At 42.2% G+C, this 26860-nt stretch overlaps 1 protein-coding gene across 3 annotated transcripts in view; it reads right to left on the bottom strand.

Annotated features, from left to right (window-relative positions):
• Pip4k2a (phosphatidylinositol-5-phosphate 4-kinase type 2 alpha) overlaps positions 1-26860 on the bottom strand; it is a 158727-nt gene that overhangs the window by 57084 nt on the left and 74783 nt on the right. For all 3 annotated transcript variants that reach the window (XM_051205604.1, XM_051205603.1, XM_051205605.1), the window contains exons 2-3: positions 8932-9029; positions 7459-7555 (exon numbers count right to left, since the gene is read on the bottom strand). In XM_051205604.1, the coding sequence (XP_051061561.1) occupies positions 7459-7555; positions 8932-9029 (195 nt within the window). The remainder of the gene's footprint in view (positions 1-7458; positions 7556-8931; positions 9030-26860) is intronic.

Genomic DNA, 26860 nt, shown 5'->3' with positions numbered 1-26860 from the left:
AGTACAGCCCAAACAGATTCAGGGGAGGAAACACAGGTCATCAGGAAGCCTGGGCTAGATGGTGAGATTGGGAGTGGGGTGGGCTGTGGTTGGGAGAATCATTTTCTGGGCTCTCAAAGAAGAGAGAAAAACGCCCCAGAAATCAGATGCAGATTGGCTGTGGGTGCTTCCTTCTCTCTCAGGTGCTGAACACTTGAGATGGAGCTTCTGCTTGTTTGAGCCCAAGTGTCTCTATGCACAGCATGGAGTCACCATCCAGGGCCCCTTGTAATTATCATGTGAGAACAAACTGCAGAGCCAGCTGGGCAAACTGCATGAATATGACTGTCAAGAGACAGAACCCTGAGAGTGTCCTACAAGGACTTCTGTGCCCAAGCTTCCTGGAGCTTGCCTCTCCTCCTGAGTCCTACTGTGTACCACCTAGGGCACTCAACTGAGTGGTCAACAGCCTCTTGTGGACACTTTAAAGCCATAGGCCAGAAACTCAGTGTTTTCTTCCCCCCTCTTGCATTAAGCTCTGATTCCCCCTGGGACACACATGGACTGTTCTCTGAGCTGCTCAGGAACCAGCTCCTCTTTGGTGCCATTGGCCCTGACTTCTGTTTGACTCTCTTCAAAACTGTATGAAGCTGTTCTCTATCAGAGACAAATGACTTGGTTCTCTTTTCCTCTATGGACACTGGGGTATCTCCTAGCTTCTTATTTCCTTATTTCTCTTGTAGACCTTCTCTATATAACCACTATTCTATGTCAAGAGGTGTGTATGGGCTAGGGGGAGGGCTGGAGAGATGGCTCAGGGTTCCAAGTGCTCTTGGCTGCTCTTCCCACTCATACAGGGGGGGTCATTAGTGTTGGAACTCTTCTTTACAACATCTGATGCCCTCGCTCATGTGGCATACATAAACACACAGAAACAAAAACAAATCTTTTAAAAATATTTACCAACCCACCCCCAGGTTTCAGAAGCTGGGAGATGGCCTGTGGATAAAGTACTTGCCATCCAAGTTAGGATCTTCAGACATCCACATAAAGCCAGTTAGCTATGGTAGCCTACTATAGTCTCAGAACTCAAAAGGTAGAGACGGGGTTCCTGGGCCAACATGTGAGCTCCATATTCAGTGAGAGACCCTAATAAAGTCAGTATCAATTAAGAAAGATATTAGAAATCAGTTCCTTGCTTCTGCATGCATGTACACATACATACATGCACACACCATTTAAACCATATGCACATATACATGCAAAAGACAAAAGCAGACTTTGTAACATTTCTCCTCCTCTGCACACAACCCACAGGACTGCTTGCTAGATGCAGAATAAGGGTGAGGCATTCAGAATTGTTACCATACTTTGCTTGTGTGTCTGGCCATTTCACCATCCATGTTTCCCATAGTTTCTTCTCTACCTGGTTGCCTTATACTGCATGAATGCCCCTACTTCTCTCTCTTTCTCTGTCTTCCAGTGCTCTCAAGGGTACCCTAGAAAGGTAGGCAGTGATCAAGACTACAGTTCTTTCCTTCAGAAGCTTTAAGTCAGCTTGAGACAGCGATACTAAAAACATCTTCATTCGCCAGAGTTGACATCCCAGATAAACTAAGTTTAGTGAATCAGGGAGTTCTTCAACTTAGAGCTTATAACTTAAAGCAAGAACATCATGAGTTTAAAATGTTAGCCTTTAAAATGAATTATTTTTAAAATTGGAATTCTCTGTTACAGGCACAGAGAAGAAAGGGCATCAAATGCGAATAATGAGGGATTCTAATTCAGGAAGCGCAGTGGGGAAAACAAAACCTGGTATTATCCAACACAATGAACAAGAGGGCTCAGTTTCAACTGTGCCCTGTATTTAGGTTGAACAGTACAGGCTCCATCCTGTGCAACTTCTTGGTTTTTGGTGGGCAATCCCCTCTGAAAGCTCACAAGCAAACTGAAGCCTCCCCATGACTTTCCAAGACTATCTTAGAAGTCCCGAAATCCTGCAAGGCCAGCAAGAAGGCTTTGGATTTTCTCAAAGCTAATTAAACATCTTTTGATTGCTTTACTCTTTTGTCTGTATCCCAAGAATATCTAGGCCTTGGGCATCAAATACAAGGCTGTAGCTTAGTTGGTAGAGTGCTTGCCTAACATGCATGAAGTTCTGGGTTCCATCCTAGGTGCATAAAACTGGGCATGATGGCACGACTCTATTCCCAGCACTTAAGAGGTAGGGAAGATGTCTGGAATATTTAGCACAGAATCTGAAATACAGTAGCACAGATAGATAAACGCAGAGTCAGTTAGCTTGAGTGAAATCAGACAGAAAGAGACCAGGGCTTGAGGTATTAGAAATATAGACAAGGTAGTAACCATCTTTAAAAGCATCCAGAAAGAAAGCAGAGACAGGAGACCACATGAACCTACAATAATCAGAAAACTGACTCAGTCTGAGCATATCACACATTGGTTATAATTAAAAGCATATGAAGGTCATGTAGTGAGATTGACTCTGAAATCACCAGTCACGTAAACACACACACACACACACACACACACACACACACACACACACACACTTTTGTTTATATGTTAGGTGGTTGTGGGCTTTGGATGTGAAATATCCCAGGAAGTCTCATGTGTTGAAGGCTTGCTCTCCAGTTGGTGGAGCTCCTGGGAGCTGATGGGACTGTGTGAGTTCTAAGCTAATGGGTGGATTCATCCATTGATGGACTCAATCTGATGGCATTATTGGGTGGGAATAGAAGCTAAGAGGCTGGGCCTAGCTCGTAAGAGGTCATAGTGGAGTCTTTGAGGGGCTCCTTTCCTCTCTTCCTTCTCCCTCACTTCTTTTTTCTCCCCCCCCCCCTTCATGTCTATCATGAAGCCGGTAGCTTTCTCTATCATGTGCTTCTGTAACTATGATATTCTGCCTTAAAACAGGTCCAAAACAACATGGGTTTATAACATCTGAAACTGTGAGCCCAAATAAACCCTCCTTTTTAAATTATTTTTCAAAGGTATTCTATCATAATAACAAAAAGTGACATGGATGGTATTGCTAATTAGTGATAAATATCCCATAATAAAACTGTTTTGTCTTTAACAGCAAAAAGAAAAAGCAAAACAAAACAACAATAACAAAACGCCAAACTTAAACATACCCATGAAATCAAAATCAGAGTGAAGACACAAATGTTTACTGGCTGTGAGGAGAGATCTTTAATCTCATGTAGGATGTTTAAGTTCACAGACAGAGCTCAGTGAGGCTAATTATCTCTTTCAGCATTACCAAAGCGGCCTCCAGTTAACAACGCTGAGGAACCATAGTGAAACAGGTATCCATTTGAGTTAATGGAAAGGCCCAAATACAAGATGAATCAGAAGATCTTGGTCCTTATCACCACGTCTAAAATACAACTACTTCAGAAAATACATACAGCCAGACAACAGTTTCTTCCTATTAGCAAGCATATGCCTCTGAAAGGTGACCAGGGCCTCCTTTGCTGGCCCAGCATTGGAAATATATTACAGGTTCACATGAATGGACTCAGATCAGAAACAGATTCTGTCTTTTTTCCCATCTTTGTTTTTGGTACAAGGGATGGGACCAAGGTGTCACACATACTAAGCATATACTCTAACTACAGTTTAGATGTCACCTTTCAACATATTGTGTTCACGAGGCTGCACTCAGGAGGAGTAGGAAACTGCCTAGCAAATGCCTAACTGTGGTGCTTATGTGCCAACTGGTGTCTTCTGCTACATAGGCTGGAGGTCAGCTGAGTTGACGGATTCCCCTGGATCCTGCCCACTTCACACTTTCCACAGGAACCCACCAGGTACAGGTAGAGCCAGAGAATCATAAATGCCATCCTTCATGGCAGACCACTTAGCCAGCAAACTGAACTCAGCCTCGTTTTATCATCTTGTTTCTGGCTCAGACATGGGATACTCTCTTGCCAAAAGATTCTTTTCTGGTGTTGGGGATGAATCCCACAGACCTGGGCACACTAAGCATGTGCTCTACCTCTGAGCTACACCCTGGTCTGTTGAATAGGCTTTGGGAAATAAGGACTCTGGGAAAAGAATGTAGACTTGGAGAGGAAAGAAAAGTCCACCTGTGGTTTACTGAAGGCACTCTGAACACTGACTGGAAAACATTTGAAACAGGAAAACAGCTGTCAAAGAGAAAGCATCAATTTCCAGGCCTGAAGCAGCAGGCAGGGCTGAGGAAAAGAGAGGTCCAATAATTAATTACACTCACACCAGCTCCCTCCAACCTGGTCTCTCACGATCAGTGTTCAACAGACTTGCCAATTAATTACTCTTGAGTCACCCTCCACTAGCCTCATTTCCTTTCCAAGTCTATATCCAGCAATTTGCACATATTTAAATACCAACTTACATGGTGGTGTTTTTAGGAGGTCAGAGTGGGTCCTTAGTTTTTCAGCAGCAAAAAATGGTCATTTTAGGGAACTTTAAAAACTATCTCTTCCACAACACAGAACTCAGAACAAAATGGGATCATTTTCAATCTCTGCAACATAACTGATGAGAAATGTATGATTTCAAGTCTGTAATGAATCAAGGAACATACAGAGATTCTGAAGTTGAGCTCTCAAAACCCAGTTTCTGTGATGCCAATACATTTTTAAAAATATAATTATCAATGCTGTTTGTTGTGTGTGTTGTGTGCGTGTGTATGAGCATATGGGAGCATGTACATGTAGATGCATGTGTTTGGAGGTAGCTTCCTCTACTGCTTTCTACCGTGTGTTATGATAGACAGGGCCTCTCACTGAACCCACAGTCCACAGACTAACTAGGCTGGCCGGCCAGTGAGCTCTGGAGATCTGCCTGTCTCCACCTGTTAGTCAGGCTTTTACAAGTGGAACAGGTACTCTGGTGATCAAGCAGTTCACTGGCCCCTAGCGATTTTCTATTAAAATGGGAATAGGTGGGAACCAGGAGGGACACAACTATGTTTGCCTCCAGAGTCAGGCAGGGATTTCTTAAAGATGTCAAAGAATCTGTGTCCTGTTTAACTGTAGTAACAGTTCTCAAGCCATATGAAATTACCTCCTTTCTTAAAACTCCAGAACTATTCTGTGAAAGTCACTCTTTAGACCATAAACATTGTGCCCATGACTCTGATCTAAGTTTCCGTTTTATCAATAAAGTCCCAACCGAGTGCTGACGTCAGAGCTGTTTAAGGAAAGGCAAACCTAGATTCTGCAGGCTACATCCTTCACCCCTCAGTCTTCCTTTTGGTGCCCAAAGCTTCAGCCCTCCCTGATCCTGAGCCTCTGTGGAGCCTACCACCCTACTGAACAATGGTCACCTGGGCAGTAATGCCTTTTCAAAACATAACAATGTCTCCTATGGTGGAATGTTGCTTTGATGATGTAAAGGTGTGTTACATTTGTCTATGCTGCATTTGTTTAACTAGGTAAAGATGTGTTACATTTGTTTCACCTAGCTTGCCTAAGGCACCTGATTGCTTTAATATAAAGCTGAACATCCAAAGCTAGGCAGTATAGGGATAGGTGGGATTGATTGGAGGGCAGAGAACATAAGCAGGAGGAAGAGGAATCTAGGCTCAAGACAGGAGAGAACATGAGGAGAGAACATGGGAAAAAGAGAGGCAAATGCCAGCCAAACATGCAGTAGCACATACAAAATGAAAGAAAGGCAAAAATCCCTGAGGCGAACCATGGATGAAGACAAACAGGTTAAATTAAGCTATAAGAACTAGCAAGAAAGAAGTCTAAGGTAAGGCTGAGCATTCATAACCAATAATAAGTCCCCATGTCATGGGATCTGGTTGGGGGCATATTCAGGAGAAACCAAGAGCCAGCTGTGCCAATGTTGCACTTGTACGATTTCCTGGGGGTGACAATGGGGCACTTGATACAGGTTTTAAATTTGGGGCAAGTTAGAGAAAGTGTTTATTGATTTGAGAAGGTTTGAAAGAAGTTAGAACTTATATTTCTGCCTTATAACAAACAGAAACCCCTTAGTACTTATGGTTCTGCTGCCCACATGAAGCTCAGGTGCAGTGGCTTGAAATGAGAATGGCCTCGCAGGATCACAAGTTTGAAAATTGGTTGGAGTTGGTGGAAACATTAGCAGGAGGCATGCCTTGAGGGGCAGACTTCCAGGTCTCAAAAGCCCATGCCATTTCCAGTTAACTCCCTCAGCATCATGTGTATGTCTCAAGATGTGATCGCTCAGCTCCTGCTCCAGCACCATGCCTGCCTGCCTGCTGCCATGCTCCTTGCCTGGTCATGGACTCAATCTCCAAAACTGTAAGCCCTGAATAAGCATCATACACACATACATACACACATGTTACTTGGTCATGGTGTCTTATCACAGCAATAGAAAAGTATTAAGAAAGCAGGCCTTCTTTTAGGGAATTGACCAGGGTTGCAGGAGATACTTAAAAAGTTAACATCACCTTTCAAAGTCACAATTGAGACCATGTCAAGTGCAGGGAGAGAAGTGAGAGCCTTTTAGTACCTGGTAAGTGAAAAGGAGGGCACACCAAGAATTGGTAGGCTGGTAGGTTCCTACAGGTGACAAGAGGATGGTGGCCACTCTCCCATTATTTATGATTTATTAAAGCTTGCCTGAGGATGCAGAAATCAAAGTCAGCCACAAGCCATAGAAGCGAGGCACACATCTTTAATCCCAGCAGCCAGAAGCTAGGAGGTGGTGGTACGTATACATCTTTAATCCTAGGACTCAGAATTAAGAGGTAGACAGCTCTCTGTGAGTTCAAGGCCACCCAGATCTACACAAGAGTGAATCAATCTAAAAGAGAATTATAGCTTACACATTTAATACCAACATTAGGGAAGTATATAAGATAGAAGCAGGGTCTCAGAGGAGCTTTCATTCTCCAGGCACACTGAGGAAAGGCAGCAGTTTGAGACGGTGAAGAGCTGCTGTGTGGATCAGCCCTTTCAGCCTGAGCTAGAGGTGAGAGCTAGTGGCTGGCTGCTTTGCTTTTCTGATATTCAGCTTGAAGTTGGAATACCAATATCTGTTTCTGGGTCCATTTATTTATTCATGTTACAGACGAGAATGCTGTGGTACAAGGCAGAGTTTGCCAACTTGTAACCCAGAAAACTAGGAAGAACACAATCCCCAAGATTCCTAAGTGACCTCTGCCAAAACAGAAAAACATGAATCTAACACACACACACATGCTTGCATGAGCTGATGACACACCCAACTTGAGACAGCAGGAGACAGTGTGGCTGACAGAAGCTTGCATCTAGAAGTGATAGTGTTCACAGAACTAACTCTTCAGTGCTCTGTCTCCTTCCACAGAAACTCCATTTCTTTTCCTGTGGACATCTCACTGAAATCAGAGCACGCGGAGCAACACTGAAACTGGCATGCAAAGCATACTCAGAAGGACTGAAACAAGAGCCCTATTTCACAGAGCAAACCCATACAGTAAAAGCAGCTCACCTGGAAATCTTGGTCGTCGATTCCAAACCTCTCCCGAAGATTCCGGAAGACCATAGGGCAGTACTCCTTAAACTTGAAATGGCTCGGCATGTTTTCCCTGCAATAGTCACATTGGGGAATGAGACTCAGACAGACAAGAAGTTAGCAGGCTTCACAATGCCCCATCTGGATCTGGCCTCTAGGCTCTCTCTACCTGTGGCTTCTCTCAGCTCTTCTCATCCCAAACTTCTTCAGCTTGAGGGCTTTCCTTCCCCAGTCTTCAAGTTTGGCCATGGGTCTAACCCCTTTCTCTTGGTCCTCTTTTGTTCCCACAGTATCCATGCTTGCTTTCTTTCTTTCTTTCTTTCTTTCTTTCTTTCTTTCTTTCTTTCTTTGTCTTCCTCTCTTGCTCTTTCCTCCCTCTCTGTCCTCTATGGCCCAGTTCAGTCTGCTAACCATGTTCAGCTCTCCCTGCTCTGGACTCTTCTTGATGCCTCTGGCTGTACTGACCTTCATAGCTACAATATAAACCTTCTCTTCAACCATACCTTTGAGCAGTTGTGTTCTCACTTTATATGCTCTTGAACTCAACCACTAAACAGTATTATGGGGAGAAACAAACTTCTATGTTCAGAACAGAACAACAGCCTGGTTAAGACCCTGCATGAAGGGCTGGGTGTAGCTCAGTGGCAGAGCACCCACCTAGCATGTATGAGTCTCCAGGTTCAATCCCTAGTACTACAACAAAAAGAAAAGGAGGCAAGAGATTTCATTCTTATCCTGAAATGGGAGGGTATTTTTGGGCTCATTTCATGTAATAGAATCACTCCTCTTTTGTGTTCTCACGGAACGATGGATACAAACTGGGCATACCCCTCTATTACTATTCTTTGTTATAGGAATAACAGCCATTTGTGCATGTGTCGACTTCCAGTTACTGTCCTAACTGTGAGACCTTTGAGGGAAGGATCATGGTGTATCTCTAACTTTTGGATGAACTGCCTGATATGTAATCAACTTTCCATAATGACATCAAAGGTACCCCATTTACGTGATGAACATTAGCAATGCCCAAACAATGCATGCGGTTATATTTTATGATAACACACCTTAATTACTTACTGTTTTATGATGTAGTCATTTCTATTCATAAAGCCACTATTTTCAAAGTTTTATGTACAAGAGCAGAAGTCCATAACTGCTCAAACAATCCAAGTAATTTACAGCTCCAAAATTTAAATAGTAATGAGGATATCACTTCTAATGTATAAGATACTCATAGGAAACAATATGCCATATGGCAAATAGATATTATCCCAGGGGGCCTGCCGTTACTTCTCTGAATATGACAGATGGCAGTGTTTATCACAGGATTAACTTCATCAGCAAAACTTTACTCCCACCCATTGAAAAAATTATGTGATTACAGAAAGTCACAAAAAATCCTACCCTGCACAGCCAGGGTAGTGTCCGGAGAGGCTGACTGGTACTTACTTGTTAAAAAGGTGATTGTCCACCTTTATCTTTGAGTAGGCTTTGAAGTCATCAGGCATCAACATGACAGGGATTTGAACATGGCTCAGTTCATTGATCTAGAAAAACACAAAATAAACAGCACTGGTTATCACCATCCTGGTGAGGATGACCTGACTTTGCCATGTACTGGCAAAGAGCCCCGGTGAACAGGAGGACTCTGCCCACCCCCTGATTCCCACCATGAACTCTTTCCTCCTGCCATCCCCACCCCTCCCAGCTGCCGCCCAGGTTCTTCGCTCCCACACTGGGCCTGGGTGGCACAGGAGGAACATGCGGGCCAGACCTTAAGGCAATGTCCCTCATGGACACACCGTTCCCATCTGTCTCCCGTTCCAGACACTCAAATCAGAACTCCCCTGACCCCATTTCTAGGACAGCTTCCTCTATGGACAAAGTGTTATGTGAGAAAGAGGCATTTAAAATCTGTTAGGCAAATGTTTGTTGACTTAACAGACATCATTTATATAGTGGAGCACTCAAAGACCATCCAGTCTTTTCTTAACAGAAATTGGGTTTAAATATTGGGATAGGGCTTAAACATGACAGTTGAGACCTTCACTGAGGGAGGAAGAAGATAGCTTCGCGGGTTACAAGAGAAGAAGCTCAAATGGGGGTTAGGAGCAAAAGCAGGGTCAGATGTGGACTCTTCTACTCTGAGCACTTGGGAGTCTGGAGGAAGTGTATGGCAAGTTTGAAGCTAGCCTGGGCTACTATCAAACCATCTCAAAAAGAAGAACAAAGAGCAAAGGTATGGCTCCAGAAGACAAAGCATAGAATCCTGTTTGTTTACACCACAGGGAGTGACAGGGGTGAATCTGACATGTGACTGTACAAAACCTGACTATGTTTTCTTGGTTGGTTTTGCACTTGATTCCCATGCTATTTTCTCCCTTGCTGAGAGCAGTAAGAAACACTTTAAATGCTTGTACTTCCTGTAGAATGGAAGGTACTATGCAGGGTCTTGTTTCCAAAAAAGCAAAAACAAAACCAAGGAAACAAGCAATACATTTCTTTCTAGGGGAGCGATTTTAATGCATTGCTTGTTTCTTAGAAAGTGACTATGACTTCTGGACACCATCCTGCCTGCGGGCATCCAGCCCACAGGACCCAGTGAGCTGTCAGCAGGGAAGCCTGATGCTGGCTCCAACACCTTCTCAGGCAAAGCTGATGGTAGTTGGTGACTCAGGGAAAATATGGGGCTTGAATGTGTCAGTGTAAAAGATAGAAAATGAGGTGCGAAGAAATGGGGCTTGGCTTTGGGGCAGAGTCCCTTTGCATGCTGAGTGGTAGAGGCCAGAGGGGATGTGGAGATGTGTGAGTACATGCTGGCAGAGTCTGGTTCAGAGAACAGGCATAGAGATTGATGCTGGGTGGCTGGGGCCCTTCAGGTTTGAGATTCTTGGTGACCAGGTGTGGTATATAGAGGAACAAGGGAACTGTTCCTCTCTCAGAAATGAGAAGTCAGTGTCACACAAGCCCACATGTAGGAATTCCTACTAGAGTTGATGGGCAGGACATTTGAACCCAAGCCTCAAGTGCAAGGCAGCTAAAAGAAATGTTTGAGTCTAAACAGTGAGTGTTCTGGGGACTTAGAGCAGGAGTGAGGTGAGAAGGTAAAAGGCTTCCTGAAGGGTATCAAGCTGAAGTCATGCTGCAGGGACAGTGAGCTGTGAGTGTGCAATTTTGGTGCTTGTATATTTATTTAGGTATGTGCTGGGGTTGTGTGATATGTTAGTATAGGCATGTGCACACATTTGTGGGTGTGGAGGCCCAAGGCTGACATCCAATGTCTTCCTCAAGTAGTGTGTGTGTGTGTGTGTGTGTGTGTGTGTGTGTGTGTGTGTGTGTAGATAGGCTGGCTGCAATGAACTTCAGGGACCCGTTGAATTCACCACCCCCAATGCAGTGGTTTACAGGGGCACACGCAACCCTGACTTTCTATATAGGTGCCAGGGATCCTGGGGAATCTAGCTCAGGTCCCAGTGCTTGTTATAGTAGGCATTCTACAGACCAAGTCATCTCCTTAGCTCACTCTCTACCTTTATACCCAAAGAACAGGGCGATATGGAATTAAAGTATTTTAGGCCACTTTATCTTTCTTTATTTACAGTAGCTTTGTTCCTATTCCCTCCCCTGTCAAGTTATCTTTTCAAACTCCTGGGTGAAGTGAATTAACCACCCATGAACAAACAATACCCAGAGGAGCTGTCACTCAGAAGTGGCTTTTAATTAGCAGTCACTCTGTTTCCAATGATATTTCTTGAGCATCTATTTTTTTTTTTTTTTTTTTTTTTTTTTGTAGGAATGCTGCATTTTGGTGCATAGGTAAGCTTTACTGAAATGTATTAACTTCAGCATTAAAACTGAAAGCTCATTCAACTTCCTGGGTGACTTTATCCCTTTAGTCTATACCATTTATATACCATTTAGTATATATACCATTATATACTCAGAAAGATGTTTGCTTCTAGTTCAAAATCACAGTGTGATACAGGCAATGACAATGAGTTTCCATCTTAAGTAAGGTTAAACTAACCCTCTTTGCTAACTTCTGTACTTCATGTGGGGCTCCTAACTTTGAACTTGCAGATTTCTAAACAGTGGGTTTTGAAGTTTTAAAATTTGTTGATTTAGCATTCTACTTTAGTCCAGTGGGTTCATTTCATGTGGCCCATCCCAAAACAGGAAATAAAACTGACAATGGTTTGTTGTTGTTGTTGTTTTTGTTCTATTATTATTATCATTATTATATGGCACTGGGATAGATTTATGCATATCAGGCAAGTGCTCTACCACTGAACTACACACTCAGCCCTTATCACTATTTAAAAAAGAATTTCTGTCTATAGATATTTAAATTAAGAATACACACATATTTTTGTAGGTTATATAACATTCATGGAAAGACACAAAAACGATTTGTGTTAACCACTACTATATTGAAAGCCCCCATCCCTTAGGAATCAGCATATGTTCTAAAATCCGAGTAGTTTTTATTTATGGAAAGAGTCAAACCAAAATCCCAGGCTAAATTATTCAGGGCACATTTTATAAGGTTGCGAATGTTTAACGAACTCTTAGAACAGCAGGGCAGTACCACTTTCACACTTGTGAGTGCTAATGCAGGTCGTCAGACAGATGTATTCAACATCTTACACAGCTCAGAATTTGCTAAGTGTATCACATATATATCCAGGCAGAGAGGCCACTGACAGGGTCTCTCTGTATCCAGTGAAGGACCTCAGGGTTCTGTTTGCGCTGTGCCAGTCACCCCCAAAACAGGTGTTGCTCAGCACTGCCTCTCCGCAGAGCCACTGGGAACAGAGACTGACAGTACCCAGGCCTCACATATGACAATAAAGGAGCTCTGTTGTCAACATCAATAGCAGCAAGGCTACAGCGGGGTGGGGAGGGTTGGTATAAATGTTTATTAGTACCAAGTGTCCAAATGACCTGACTGTATTATCATTCAAGAGGGCCGAGGGAAGTTGGCATAGTACAACAATGGAGGAAGGGGGCCAGGGAGATGGTTTATCTCAGCTCAGCTTTGTCTGAACTCACTTTAATACTTGGCACTAATGTCACAGCTAATACTGGACATCTGCCAAATACCACACTGAGGTTTCTGGACATAGTGTCTTATCTGATATTTTTAACTCAGTAGGATAGGTGCTATCACTATTCCCATTTCCCAGATAAGGAAATCCAGGCTTAGTGAGATTGGCTGCTATTAACTGGGCAGGTTGTAGCTGGAATCCAGCCCAGGTAGTCAAGTCTCCAGCAGTCTGGCTAGATTTCCCAAATTCAAGATCTTCCTGCCAGCCTAGAGGTTGAGAGTTCACAGCACAGTGCCATTAAAAGCCTATCTTAATGTATGTCTCCGTTGTGTTAAAAACTTTTTAAAGAATTCTGTTATTAAAAAATAATATATCAATAGTAAATGCATGTTTAATTGAATATGTACTGTAGTCTATAATTAGACCAGCTGTGGTTTCAACCACACAATCTAAATTGGCATTTGCTGCTCAACTGATATCATCCCTCTGCTTGTCACTCATTCTGCATTCAGACCTGAATGAATCATAAACAGTTATCATTGAAGGATGCGAAATTTATTTCCATGGTAATTATTTATGACAATTGTCAGAGTTTCTCTGTATAGACGAACCATGGTTAACAGGAAGCATAGTAGCATTTTTGTGGACTCTTTCTAACAGACAGCTCTACTTAGAAAAGGTGTCTTGAATTCTCTTGCCAGCAAAATGTTCTAATTTCTATCATGCACAAGTTGGTGCCAACACTGTAAAACATAGCCTTGTTATTTTCTGTGAGTCAGAGGACTGAAGTGAGTACCATTACTGTATGTACCATTCATACTGCAAGCAAGCAATTAAGCTGGAAAAACTGGGACCAGCAAACAGATTCTGGGCAAGAAACAGACAATTAAGTCCCAATTCAGTTGGTAATGGTTCTAAAATTAAGCTAAAAGTTATCCTCACAAAGCTGTTTCATTCTGATGCATTAAGAAAAAAATATACTTAATATACACTTTTTAAGTCAAGCAAAGGATACTGATGGGAGATGTCATTCTGTATATGTATCTCATACTGGTTAATAAATAAAGCACTGTTGGCCAATAGGAAAGGAAGATAGGAGGGACTAGGACACAAGGAGGAAATAGGAAGTAGGAAGGAGGAGTCAAGATGGAGAGTCTGAAGAAAGCAGTATGCCGCCGGCTCCCCGGTAAGAGAAATACATAGATCAGCAGAAATGGGTTAATAATTAAGGCAGAGCTAGCCGATAAGAAACAAGTAACGGGGCCAACAGCATTGTATCAAATACAGAGTCTCTGTGTGTTAATTGGGGCTGGCGCGGCAGCAGGACAAGATCAGGCGGCGGCAGGCGGAAAACCCATACTCCTTACAGGATACACTTGTAAATACTAAGGCATTATTTATGACAATTAATTTGGATACATTCACCCAAAACATCACGTTTTCAGACTAATAGATAATTGGCAAATGTTTTTGGTTTTTACTTAATGTTTCTGCTTGTTTGTTTTTAGACAGGATCTCATTATGTAGCCCCTGATGGGCTAGAACTCACCACATAGACTATACTGTCCTTGAACTCACAGAGATCTAGCTGCCTCTGGGATTAAAGGGGTGTACTACCTTACCTGCTTAGTAAATGTTTTTAACTCAACCAAGAAAGAAAGGACTAAAACTTCAAAAACCCCTCACATGTAGAGAAGACACTGAGACGTTTAATTCGATTTTAGTAAAGACACTTCTCTAGAAATTATGACTCACTGAGTTAAAACAGGAATCCAGTGTGAGCAGCTGTGGGCTCCAAGGTCAGAGCTTCCTGGGGGGGGGGCACAGGTGTCTGGGGGCAGCCAAGGCTACCTACGGTTAGGGCAGGATGTGACATGGCAACAGGAGAATGGGAAGGACTCAGAGATGTCCATTCACTCCTCCCAATCTCAAGACAAGCAAGTGCAGTGCCCACTTTAAAACAGTTTGGTAATAGAAGTCAAAGACCTGGGGCAGATCATGGGAGCGAACAGGCACCAACGGTGGTTCAAGATCAACTCTTCCGCAGGGAAGAGACTACCACGCCTAACTCAACATGGTTATCTGGAAAGATGGGTTAATACTAACTGACTTCTTAGGGAAATCTAACCACAAGTGTGCATCCAGATTTCCTACACTGGGTTTTTGATTGCTTCTGGCTTTCACAGAACCATCCCCACTTCCCTGTTACTGTAAAAAAGGGCCCCTCCCATTATCACTATTTGAAAATATTTTCCCCTTGCCAGACCCATGCTTAAAAAAAATCCCTTTGCAGCTCTTTGATAAAGCATACAGAGATTTTCCTGCCAAATCATTTACTTTAAGCATTTTTCTGCCCTGAGGTTCATTCCATGTAGGAAATGAATGAAAACAGTATTTGCATGGTATGGCAGGAATTGGAAGTTCTGGCTTGTTCTACTCCCATACCCGAGGGGCCCACGCACGCACAAATGGGAACTTTCACTGATTCTTTCCCAAAGAACAACAACAAAATAACTCCAGCTGCATTGCTAAGAAAATATTTTCCCTTGTGTGACTTAGAAATGCCATCAAGATTCTCCGCCCCCAGTTCTTTTGAGCCACCTACACTTGTTTTATTGGGTGTCAGAGGAGAGGACTTGATAAGAACAGGCCAAAGAAACTTACAGCTTTGACAGTTACGAAGGTTTTTAATTGCCAGAACCCAGCAGTCTGAAACTAACATGGGTAACACAGATGCATCTTGTTTCAACAACAAAGAAACAAAGCAGAAGGCACAGCAAAGCAAAATCAAAAGGAAGGAGAAAAAAACAAAATAAAACAAGAAAACTATTTTTCTATTATGTTTTTCCTACTAACTTAAATTTGGAGAGAATTACCTAAATGTTTAAAATCAGATTTTTAGTATCAATTTGATACCCATTTGAAATTGACAAGTTCAATGCAAGGGACAAAAAGAAACCCTCAATAATTTGCACATCATTTGTAACCACTTATAATCTTGTCAGGGATATAGGTTGAAACAACTAAAAACTTAAAAAAAAAAAAAAAAGCAGGGCACAGGCATGTGGCCCACACTTGAGCTTTCATTACAGCTGATACTGCAAACTGAATAGCAATTTGAAAGTTCTGAGGTTTCCATGGGGGCAGGCAAAGCAAATTAGAGTCAATTATGGAGGTAGGAAAAACAGGCAGCTGAAGATGTTTGCGAAGTGTATTTTTATTTGTCATAGGGCGAGAGGTCAATTTTCTGCAGCTGCTCCATCAATATTCATTTTCTGAAGGCATTTTCGAAAAGCTAACATTTCTGTGTTTGTAGATCAGACAGATGACAGAATCCAAGTGTGAGCTACCTTCCAATATCTAGAAAATAATATTTCACTTTGACAGGGCAAATGAAATTGTTGTGATAGCAAAGCTGCAATATAAGCAAAGACAAAAGAGTCTGTCCCCTTAGCCTGCAAACTCAAAAGCTAAATTAATCACTTAATAGCGAATTTCCTCTTGAGTAAGAACAACCAAGTCAATCTTTTGAACAGTGGCTACTTGATTAAAGTGAAAAAAAAAAATGTCAGCAGCAATATCTAAACTCTGGCTTAGACTCTTGCTTGAATTTATAAAGCTAACAAATTCTGCTACCTAGCAACATAATGCCCAAGAGCTCTACCATCAACAGTCCTCTCCCTACCTGTCCCCTGTGTGTGTGTGTGTGTGTGTGTGTGTGTGTGTGTGTGTGTGTGTGAACATGCATAGTCAACCTCATGTGTCAGTCCCTAGGATCCATCCATCCACTTTGTTTTTTAGGAAAGGATCTTCCATTGACCTGGACCTTGTCAAATAGGCTAGGCTAGCTGGGAGTTAGCTGCAGGGTTCTGCCTGCCCCCACCTCCCCCAGGACAGGGATTACACATGTGTTCTTGTTTTTTGAAAATGTGGGTTCTGGGGAAGGGACTCAAAATTACAGTTATGAAGTAGCAATGTAATAATTTTATGATTGGGGTCACTACAACATGAAGAACTGTATTAAAGGGTTGTAGCACGAGGAAGGTTGAGAACCACTGCTTTAGAGACATTGAATTGGCAACTCTCCTGCAGGCTCAGACATCTGAACTCCTGGTTCCCAGCTGGTGACACTGCTGGGAGATTGTGGGACCCTTCTGGGATGTGGGACCTAGCTGGAGGATGTAGGATACTAGGTTGGGCCTTTGACAGGTATGGCCATGTCTGTCCCCAATCCTATTCTTGCAGAGACAAACCAACATTCTGAAGACCTGAACCAACATCCCAGCCACAGAGACCAGAGAAGTGATTAACAGAGATAATCCCTTAAGCTAGTGGAAGAGAGGTTTCTGCTGCTTGAAGCTGAAGATGTTTAAACACACCAGTTGGTGGTGTCAATGTACAGAAACTCCATTCCTCTGGGTGACACGGATGCTAGCAATTATCCTGACTTTAAGAAATGAATCTGGAAAGTTTCAAAAGGGACATATGTTTCTTTTTAGTCAGTATCCAATATACTCTAATAATTTACTATTTCCTGTAAATTCATCTTGTAATGAGGACACTGTCAAACAGTGTGCCCTGTGATGGTGGGATTCCATCAGGGATTGAACAATGGGGTACAGACAGTCATTCTAGCAGGGGTCCCAACTCTTCAAGCCCTCTAGGAATGGGGTGCAACTGCCCATGCAGAAGATGAGGTGTCCTGGTCAAATGGTGGTCCAGTTAACATCCTAGAAAGTCAAACATAAATAAGACAGCCAAGCATTTTAGCATGCCAATCACACATGCATCATTAGTAAAACCTGCAGATGATGGGGAAGGATTCGGTTTGTAGTTTGGTGGGGTTTTTTGTTTGGTTTGATTTTACAGAGAAAGATTTTTAAGAGATTTCCCCACTGGACCTGTGTTAAGATTCCAAAGAGGAAGTGCTGGATTCCTGGTCTCTTAGGCTAGACTTCTGTTTTCCTTTCCAAGCACAGAGCAGAAGGGCAGCCAGCTTCACCCAAGGTCTGCCCCACAGAACAATATGAGGAAGGCTACCATTATGCCACTAATGGTGCTTTCCTGGACTCCTGCTTGGAGTTGATGAATTGACTGCATTTTTCTTTCCCTTCTAGAAACTCCACTGGAATGACAAAAGAGGAACTGAGGAATGCAAAACAAACAGAAAACAACAACAAAGCAAATCAAAAACAACATAGCTAAAGCCATAACAAAGACATGATAAAACAGACAACCGAAGAGGAGGAAGGGCAGAGAATCTTTAAAAAGCACCAAGTGAGTAAGCAGAGGATCTGTAACTGACCAAAAACATGCAGTTGCCATCCAAACACACAAGGACTTGGACGGCTGGGCTGTTACCAAGTCTCCATAGCTGGAATCCCAGAAGCAGAGACAAGGGCTGATTTATTGAAACCAGGTCCCAAGAGGCTCTGGGTTTAAGAGCCAGGTACCAGCCTGGCACAGGAGTAAATAGAACCTATACTCTAATCCCCAGGATTGCATCTCCACCTTCTGCTTTACTGCAGTCCAGGCTTCTCTCTAGAGACACTGCAGCACTGCCCTTTGGAAAACCCCCCCAGGGGAATGGTTCTCTACCATTAGAAATGTTACAAAGGCTGCCTTGCTTGCCACCCACCCATCAGCCAATAGGTATTACCCTCCATGTACTCAGAACTCACCTAATGGTCAGCAGGGTCTCAGCCTGGAAGATGAACTAATATGAACAAGCTGACTATTTTTTTCCCCATGAGTGTATGTAGTGTATGAGCCAAGGGTAGCAAGCCTTTGCAAGTGTTCTGTGCACTGTTTTCAAGAAATGTACTGCACCCAAGTTTCTGAGTGCCCAGATCCTCAGATTCACACTTGTACTCATCTTTAGCTAAGTGAAGCAAATGCCCACAAAGCAAGCAAGCACTTAAAAGGATGACTGCAAAAAAACCTCAGACTCATGCTACTATTAAAACCTGAGTAAGCATTGACATGTGGAGATGGGTGGAGCTGACCTTGGTGCAGTCCCTTTACCAATCAATCAGTGTGCAAAGGACTTCATGGAATATAGAAGAACTGCTGTCCACAACAACTGAAATGACTAGGAAGACTTCATTTAAAACATGGGTTTCCAACTACTAATGCTAATGATAACCCTTCCCCAAATGCATACACCTAATGAGGATTAGGTGAAGGTATCGACAATGAGGGCCTGAAGACAAGTGTCTACAGGGTTTTCAATGATGTGCCTCATGTGGCACACTAAGCTACCAAGTTTAGTGCTTCACCAAACTTTACTAAATTTCTTGATTAATGTACATATGCTTCATACAAGGTGCCATTAACAGCAAACGTCCAAACACAAACACCAACAAATACTACAATCCCTGTACAACACTAGAGAAACGCTCTGTACTCCTAGTGTGTTTGTGGGAGGGGCAGCTAAAGGTGCACAAAAACCAATGTGAGACCAAATTGGCATGGGTCCCTCTACCAGCTAATACTGTTGGAAGATGCCCTCAAGGCAGGGTCAATATTTCAAGACTTAAAAATAAAATAAATTACACAGCCTGGGGAAGCTTGCTTCATAGATGCACCAAAGTTGATTCTAGCAATTCCCTGGCCTGGCATTGCTAAGTGATTGCTGCATTTGAAGAATGACTCCGAATGTGTGGTTCAGAGGGAAGCCGAGCACAGGCTCTCAACACTGTACCATTATGGAATGAGTCATGAGCTTCCAGTAGACACTGGTGAAATTTGCCAGTCCTTAAAGGTGCTGCTCAGCAGAATGCTACCTAGAGGCAAACCACCACAGACACACCTTATACTTCCTTTCTGAGGAGAGGTGAGACTCCACAATGAGTCATAAACTACACCTTTTCAAGAGAAACCAGCGTTTTGAAAAGAGAGTTATATGAAAAGCAGATATTTGTAAGTTTCCACGTTTGCCACTTTGCCAACAACAACAAGCAAGCAACTACACTTGGGCCACTGATGGAAGCTTTTACAGCCACATTCAAAAACCCATTACAGAATATTTCATCTAGTCCATGAGAAATGTGGCTAGAGTGCTCTGGCCTATTTATCAACTGGTTTAGAATACATTAGTTGCACACACAAACCTTCTGGCCAATTTTGAAGTCTTCAGGAAAATAAAATTTTACCATTTGAAATACAACAAAATAGAACCCGGGTACAGCATGAGTGGGAGGATAAGAGGAAACATGATAATATGCCAAATACAGGCAGTAGTAGTGTTCCGTCATTATCTGGGTTTATGTATTTTTGTGAGGTGTAATTTTCAACAACAAAGCAATTAAAGCTAAGAAGCAAAGTGCAAAGAACTCAGAGTTAAGCCTCAAGAAATCATGATCAGGTCACAATTTTGAAAAATAATTAAGCAATTATAGTACTTGAACTAAAAAAGGAAGGAAGGAAGGAAGGAAGAGAAAATTTTACAAAAGTGGCAGTTTCTTTGTAGTGTTCAAATTATTTAATTATTTAATTGGACTTCTAAAGTTTGCAAATAGGCTATAGAGTATATATTTGCATTTATATAAAAATACAACTCAGCCTACATGTTAGTATGTTCAGATCACACTCAGAGCTGCATGGCTTAGAAAATCTTGCAACCCACTGTTCTGAGCATTTTCACATCTATGCCTATCTACCCCTGGGCAGAAAATAGAAAATTTGACACTGAGCATCAGGAATAAAGTTTCCAGATCTTTCTAATACAGTCTTTTTCTGGGCATGGAGTTGGCACACTGGAGACAGAGAGCCCATCTTTTCACACTGGCTTGTGGTCAGGGCAACATCACCTTTTAAAATAGTGTCAAAACCTTTCCCATAAAGCTGTTTGTCCCCTGTTTACATGAAGTATGGTTCTCACCAAGCAGTAATGGCTGAGAAACTTCATGGAAGGAAAATAGTGCTTCTCCTGCAGTGAGAAGAAAAGGTAGAATTAGACTCTTTCTGATGAGCCCGGTACCCAACTCCACATGATAAGGACACTGACATCCTTTCCACTAAGACCTCCAAGTCCTGAAGCTGGGGCCACAGACAGAGGTGTCACCTCTGTGGCCCAGCCATTCCCACAGCATTTTAAGGTGAAGCAAAGGTCTAGTACACTCTCCTTCTGTGGGCTTGTCTGAGCAGCCATGCAAGGAATTTCAAAAACCTAAGGGGTGGGAAACAAATTTATTTCAAAGAGTAAAGAAGCTCAGTGGTAGCATACACTTAGTATGTATGATGTCTTGGGGGTCCATACCTAGCAATACACACACACACACACACACACACACACACACACACACACACACACACACACAGAGAGTTAATTTTAGAGCTGCCCAATGATTATAAGGGTGTGCTTTTAGTATACAAATCTCATTATATTTTATGATAGTTTCTTCTCCCTCGATTTCTAGAACATATTCTATTGAAAAGAAAAACATTAATTAAGATATGGACATTCCTATTTGATATGCTGAACTCATCATGCTTTTTTTTTTTTTTTTTCCCCCCCCCCCCCCGGCTGGTCACATTCTTTAGCCTAAAATTATTTCAGCCATGTGTAAATGTATGGAGGAAAAAGCAAGCAAGCAAAATGAGAAATAACACAAACTTTATCTAAAAAAAGAAGTAACTGTGTGGCCAACAGCATTCCCCAGCTTCTGAACTTGAGCGAGACAATGCTGTGTCTAAAGCAGGCATGCCAAGAATGAGTTTTATATCGCTTTCCTCTGTGAAGGGAAGCAGTTCTGAACATCGAGGATATTCCACTTGTACGAGTTAGTCTAAAAATCTTTCCACTTAGGTTTTACCAGCCTACACAAGTCATAGATTACTCATCACTCATCATAGATTAAAAACGTAATTAGATCTCATACCCCCCTAGGCTGCTCTTGGACTTTCTAGTCAGCCAAAGATGACCTTCTCCAGCTTTTACCTCCTAAGAGCTGGGATTAGAGACTTGCACCACTGTGTTTGTTAGGGTATTTTTGTTTGTTTTTGTTTTTTGTAAACTTCACATAAATTCGGGTCATCTGGGAAGAGGGAATCTCACTTGAGAATATGCCTCCATTAGACTGGCTCCTAGTCAAGTCTGTGGAGCATTTTTGTTTTGTATTTGATCAATGATTGATGCAGGAGAGCCCAGCCCACTGTGGATTGTGCCACCTCTGAATGAGTGGTTGTATAAAAATGGGAGCTGAGCAAGCCGGTAAGCAGCTTCCAGAAAGTTCCATGGCTGCTGCTTTAGTTCCTGCCTTCAGGTTCCTACCTTGACTTCTCTTACTTGTGGACGGAGGTGTAAGCTAAATAAATCATTTCCACCCCCCAAGTTGCTTTCGGTCATGCTGTTGTATGAAAGCAAACTGGGACACATTACCATTACCACATTGTATGTGGTGCTGGGGGCTGGACCTGAGCTTCATGAACGCTAGGCAAGCACCCCAGGAGCTGAACTATATCCCAAGCCCCCATTTTGTATTGATGCAAAGTGTAGGCATGTGGTTGAGAACAGGATTTGTTTGTGTGGGTGTGGGGATCAAACCCAAGACTCTGCTTGCTCAGCAAATGATCTACCACTGAACTACACCCCAGCCTAAAACTGGATAATTTTAAACCTTTTCTCAGATGCTTGCACACTCACTAATAATGTGCTGAAGTGCTTTACAAATAGCAACACACAACAAATTTGTTTTAAAGCACAGAAAAAAAACTGTTGTAACTTAATGATTCATTAATTTTTAAAAGCATGCAGCAGCAATTAATGTATCTTTGAGTCACAAATATTCCCATTTGCATACTGTCAAATGAACAAAAATGCTACTGTTTGTATTAATTACTCAAAGCAAAAGAGTACTTGCCTGCACATGAGTGTGGCATAAATATTTCTCTCCCCTCTTCTCAACACATCATTCTACAGATTTTTATCACCACAAAATTAAACAGGCCAATTCACCAGAGAATTAGGTGACAGAGAATCCTAATTCCTAGTTGATCAACTGACAGTAACACTTCTTTTTCTATCTGCTACGGACATGAATTTAGGGTATAATCTACCAAGACTTACTCCAGGCAGTTCCCTGGGTTTTAATCCTGAAAATCTCTAAGGTTTGAACAAGAAACTATACTTAGCTATTACAAAATAGCCAAAACTTCCTCTTGTCATGACAGATCAATCACCTTTGTGGACTTTTTCTGAGGCATTCAGGGTTAATCTCTTTTTTCAAGATAACCAGCAAACTGCAGGATTTAATGTAACCTTCCTCTGCCCCCGACATTAAAACATGCTCCTAGAAAAAGCTACACTTGTCCTGAAAGGTCTTTCAGGGTTTACGTAGAAGAAAATGCCTGGTTTGAGCAGTCTGCTTTCCCTAATGTTTTGTCATGAGCAACTGTCTCTTTTGCATCAACTCCAGGTAAAGAGAGAGCACTGTCTCTTGCTCATCAACGATAGAAATCTAACACATTTCTTGCATGTGTTAAGTCAAAATATAGTAATGAAAAGGAAGCCACTTGGTGTGGCAGTGTACAAATATGTTATGCTGCTTCATAAGTTAAGATTTTCCTTGCTCCCAGAAGATCATGCAGGGCTCTGCCTGTGTGAGCTGAAGACCCACAGTGTTCAATGACAGCAATTATCTAGAACGCTAATGACTCCTTATGCAAAGAGAACAGAATCAATACTTTCTGTGGCTGCTGAGGAAACAAAACATTCCATGATGAGAGCAAAGTTGACTCTCCAAGATTACAAGTGTGTTAAGGGTGAAGAATATATATATTCATCTTTCTACATTCCTGTCCATCCCTGGGGACACAGTACAAGAAAGAGTTGAGGGACAGTTTTAACTAATTTCTTTACTTAGAAACTGAAAATGTGACTTGACCATTATATCCATAAAAGTGAATTTTAATATTCCTGTAAATCTTTCAGAAAGCCGCAGGGTCAATTCCCACTTACCAGGCAAAATGTCTGATCTGATTAAACACAAGCATATTTACTCCAATTAAATAAAACTTCAAACGAAATAAAAATATTCACCAAGAACTCATTCCAAGAGCAGGCCAGTAAAGATGCCTGAATACTAACAATTGGTAGAGGAATCCTTAAGAAAGACATTTCCTTCTATTTGTCTACATCATGTTTTAAATTAAGGAAGAATGTCCACATCTTGTATTAAAATAATTTTTATAATTTTATGTAAGTTTGTGAGCCTTTATCACCTTCCATGAGTCCAGAAAATCACAAGAAAGTGGCACCCTAAATACTTTAGGCATATAAAAGGAAACAGTAGCTTTTCTTATTAACCCCAAACAACAACAAATGACTTTCCTTTTGACTCCCATACAGTCTATTGACAGCCAATCAAACAATGCCTAAGCGTTCATCCAACTTCAATACATAACTACCTTTAAGCTTATCATCTCAGAGTCTGGGGATGGAGCACAATGGCAGACCTCTTGCCTAGGCAAACACAGCTTCAATTCAACTCCAAGCATTGCAAACATCCCCTTTAATAATAATAGAAAAAACACATTCACCATCTCTAAATATAAACTATTGAAACTTTCAAAATGAAAGTGGTAACAGCTGCCAACAGCCCATTTAACTTAGTATCTGTCTTACCTATGACTAGGTTTTTTTTTTTTTGGTTTTCCTGAGATAGGGTTTCTTTGTGTAGCCTGGCTATTCTGGAACTGGCTCTATAGATCAAGCTGGCCTCCAACTCAGAGATCCACCTGCCTCTGCCTCCAGAGTGCTGGGGTAAAAGGTATGTTCCACCACCACCCTGATACCCTTCACTAGTTTTTAATGTGCATTTTCCATGAATTTGGATGTTTAAAGAGGCGTTTAGACCCATGAATATTCTCTGCCAACTGCAGATAGCTAGCTCAAGTGGGGCAACGATGTCATAAAAAACCATCTACCAAGCGAGCTCATTATAAACAAGCTATCCTTTTCAAAAACTCCATAGTTCTCTGTATTTTAAAACCTGAGAGTGAATTTTAATTTGATTTTTGTATGTGTGTGTGTGCACACGCATGTGTACACGTGTCACAGTGCACATGCGGAGGTCAGAGGACAAGCTCAGCCGTCAGTCCTCACCTCCTACCCTGTTTGAGGCTGGGTCTCTGTTGTTTGTCGCTCCTGTGCACCGGCTGACCGGCCCTCAAGTTCGGGTTCTCTATCTCTGTTTCCCATCTTACCACTGCAGCACTGGGGTTAGAGGTGGTCATGGCAGTACCCAGCTTTGCATGCATGGGTTTGGGGGATTTAAAGTTGGGTTCTCATGCTTGCACAATAAACCCTTTACTTCCTGAGACATCTTCCCAGCTGAGAGGAACTTTTAAACAATATAAGTAATACCTGAAGATGAACTGAAGATTCAGATAACATAACCTACATTTTAAATTTCCAGCAAATTACCACTTCTGACAGGAGACAAATCTTCCGGTAAAGCTTTGGCAAGTGTCACCATTTTAATCTATGGACTGGTTAGCTAATTCACTCTCATTTTCTTCTGTCTACTTGAGTTAGCAGGAAGAGTATACACTGAGGCAAACCAAGCCAGAACATGCAGCTACTTGCAACAATATCGATGGCGGAGAAAAGAAAGATATCTGGATGGCTTTCCAATAACCCCGTTGGCTGACTGGACCACCTACACGATGCTCCCAGTGTGGTCAGCAGGCTCTAAGTGACTGGCAATGCATGCCCACAGGAGCGAGTCTCCAGCAGCCCCCTTGTGTGATGTGAAACTGTCACAGACACTGTGCCATTTCCTCTTCCCAACTTCTAATTTTGATGCTGACTTTTTGTGCCCGAGTGATCACAGTATTCATTATGTGGTTGAGCCTGCTTCCTCTAACCCCTAGGGAACAGAACACTGTGAGTCCTGACCGTGCTTATTATATACTTCAGGATTATAAACATCATGTTAAATACACTATTCTGTAGTTATCTGGTCCATACCAAAGTAGCTACTTAGTAAAAATTCACTGTCTGTTAAAATATGACTGACAGATGATTCCTCTGTGTGATGGAGATCTGACAGCGAAACTGCTTTCTCCTGGGACTGAGAGTCCACTGACTCAGCAGCTTCTGGAACTGTTGTGTTTGTTCCTTTAGATCGAAGACACCACTGTTCAGTTTTCAGACATTAGTGGATAAAAGACTGTCAATAAAACACGAGAATGAGCCACAGAGAATAAAGAAAAAGCAACAACAAAGACCTTATGTTCTAAGTCTTGGTTTCTGGAACTTCAATGTTCCCTAAGGCTCAGCAAGGATGTGCAGATTGGAGGGGTGCTCAGTGTCCACACTACTGCAGCCAGCCTGGGCCCAACTAAGCCAGCATTCAGGCAAGGCAGGACACATTAGTTCTCCTTTTCATAAAGAGTGAACACTAGCTGGAGCTCTGCGGGAGAGTGCTTGTACAGTATGAACAAGGTCCTGAGTTTGAGCCACAGCACCATGCAACAAAGGAATAAACACGAATGGGTAATGATGTAGAAATGGGGGATGTGGGAAGTGGGCAGGAGCTAAAATGACAGACTCCCACAATGCTACCACCACAGAAAAATGATTCAATGTTCCACGTGCTTTGTATTGACAGGCAATGAAGTTTCTTTGCCTTAGCAGTAATCTTTGCTCTTACTTTTAAAAGTAGAGTCTTATAAATAATAACAGGTAATGGGTTATAGCTATTTTGGGCTTAATATTTGTCTGCTGTCTTCAGCCCTGACTTGTATGTTGAATCCCTAACCCTTAATGTACTAACATTTGGAGATGGAGTACCAACATTTAGGAGATAATTAAGGTTAAATGGGATCGTAGAAGTGGGGGGGATGGATCTGACGGGGCTAGTGTCTAATAAGAGGTATTTAGAAAGCTTACTCGCCAATCCCCCCCAAACACACACACCTCACACATCATGTTAAGTACAGTCTGGTAAAGAGCTACATAGGCAGAACTATAAGGTGGCCGGCCTGTGCAGAGTATCTCACCAGAAACCAACTCTACTAGGAATGTTGAGTTTTCCAGCCTCCTGTGCTGTAAAGAACAAATACCTGTTGTCTAAGGCATCCAGGCTATGGCCTTTTGTTATGGCAGCCCATGCTGCTAACACAGTAACCTGCAAAATGAAAATCCATGAGTTTATGCTTTTTTTTTTTTTTAATACCAGTTTAGATGAGTAGACAGAGGGGAGGAGAGGAGGAGAGAACCCATCTTCCTTAGAGTGGAATTCCACCACTAAATGTGGGAGGGAGGCTTGACAATGCAATATGAAAGTGCAGTAATGTGCAAATATTAAGTACTTCAGGCTACG

This window comes from Phodopus roborovskii, unplaced genomic scaffold (assembly GCF_943737965.1).
Source record: "Phodopus roborovskii unplaced genomic scaffold, PHOROB, whole genome shotgun sequence".
NCBI classification, from domain to species: domain Eukaryota; kingdom Metazoa; phylum Chordata; class Mammalia; order Rodentia; family Cricetidae; genus Phodopus; species Phodopus roborovskii.
Note: the sequence above shows the minus strand (reverse complement) of the source record. Positions and strands in the feature narration are given on the sequence as shown.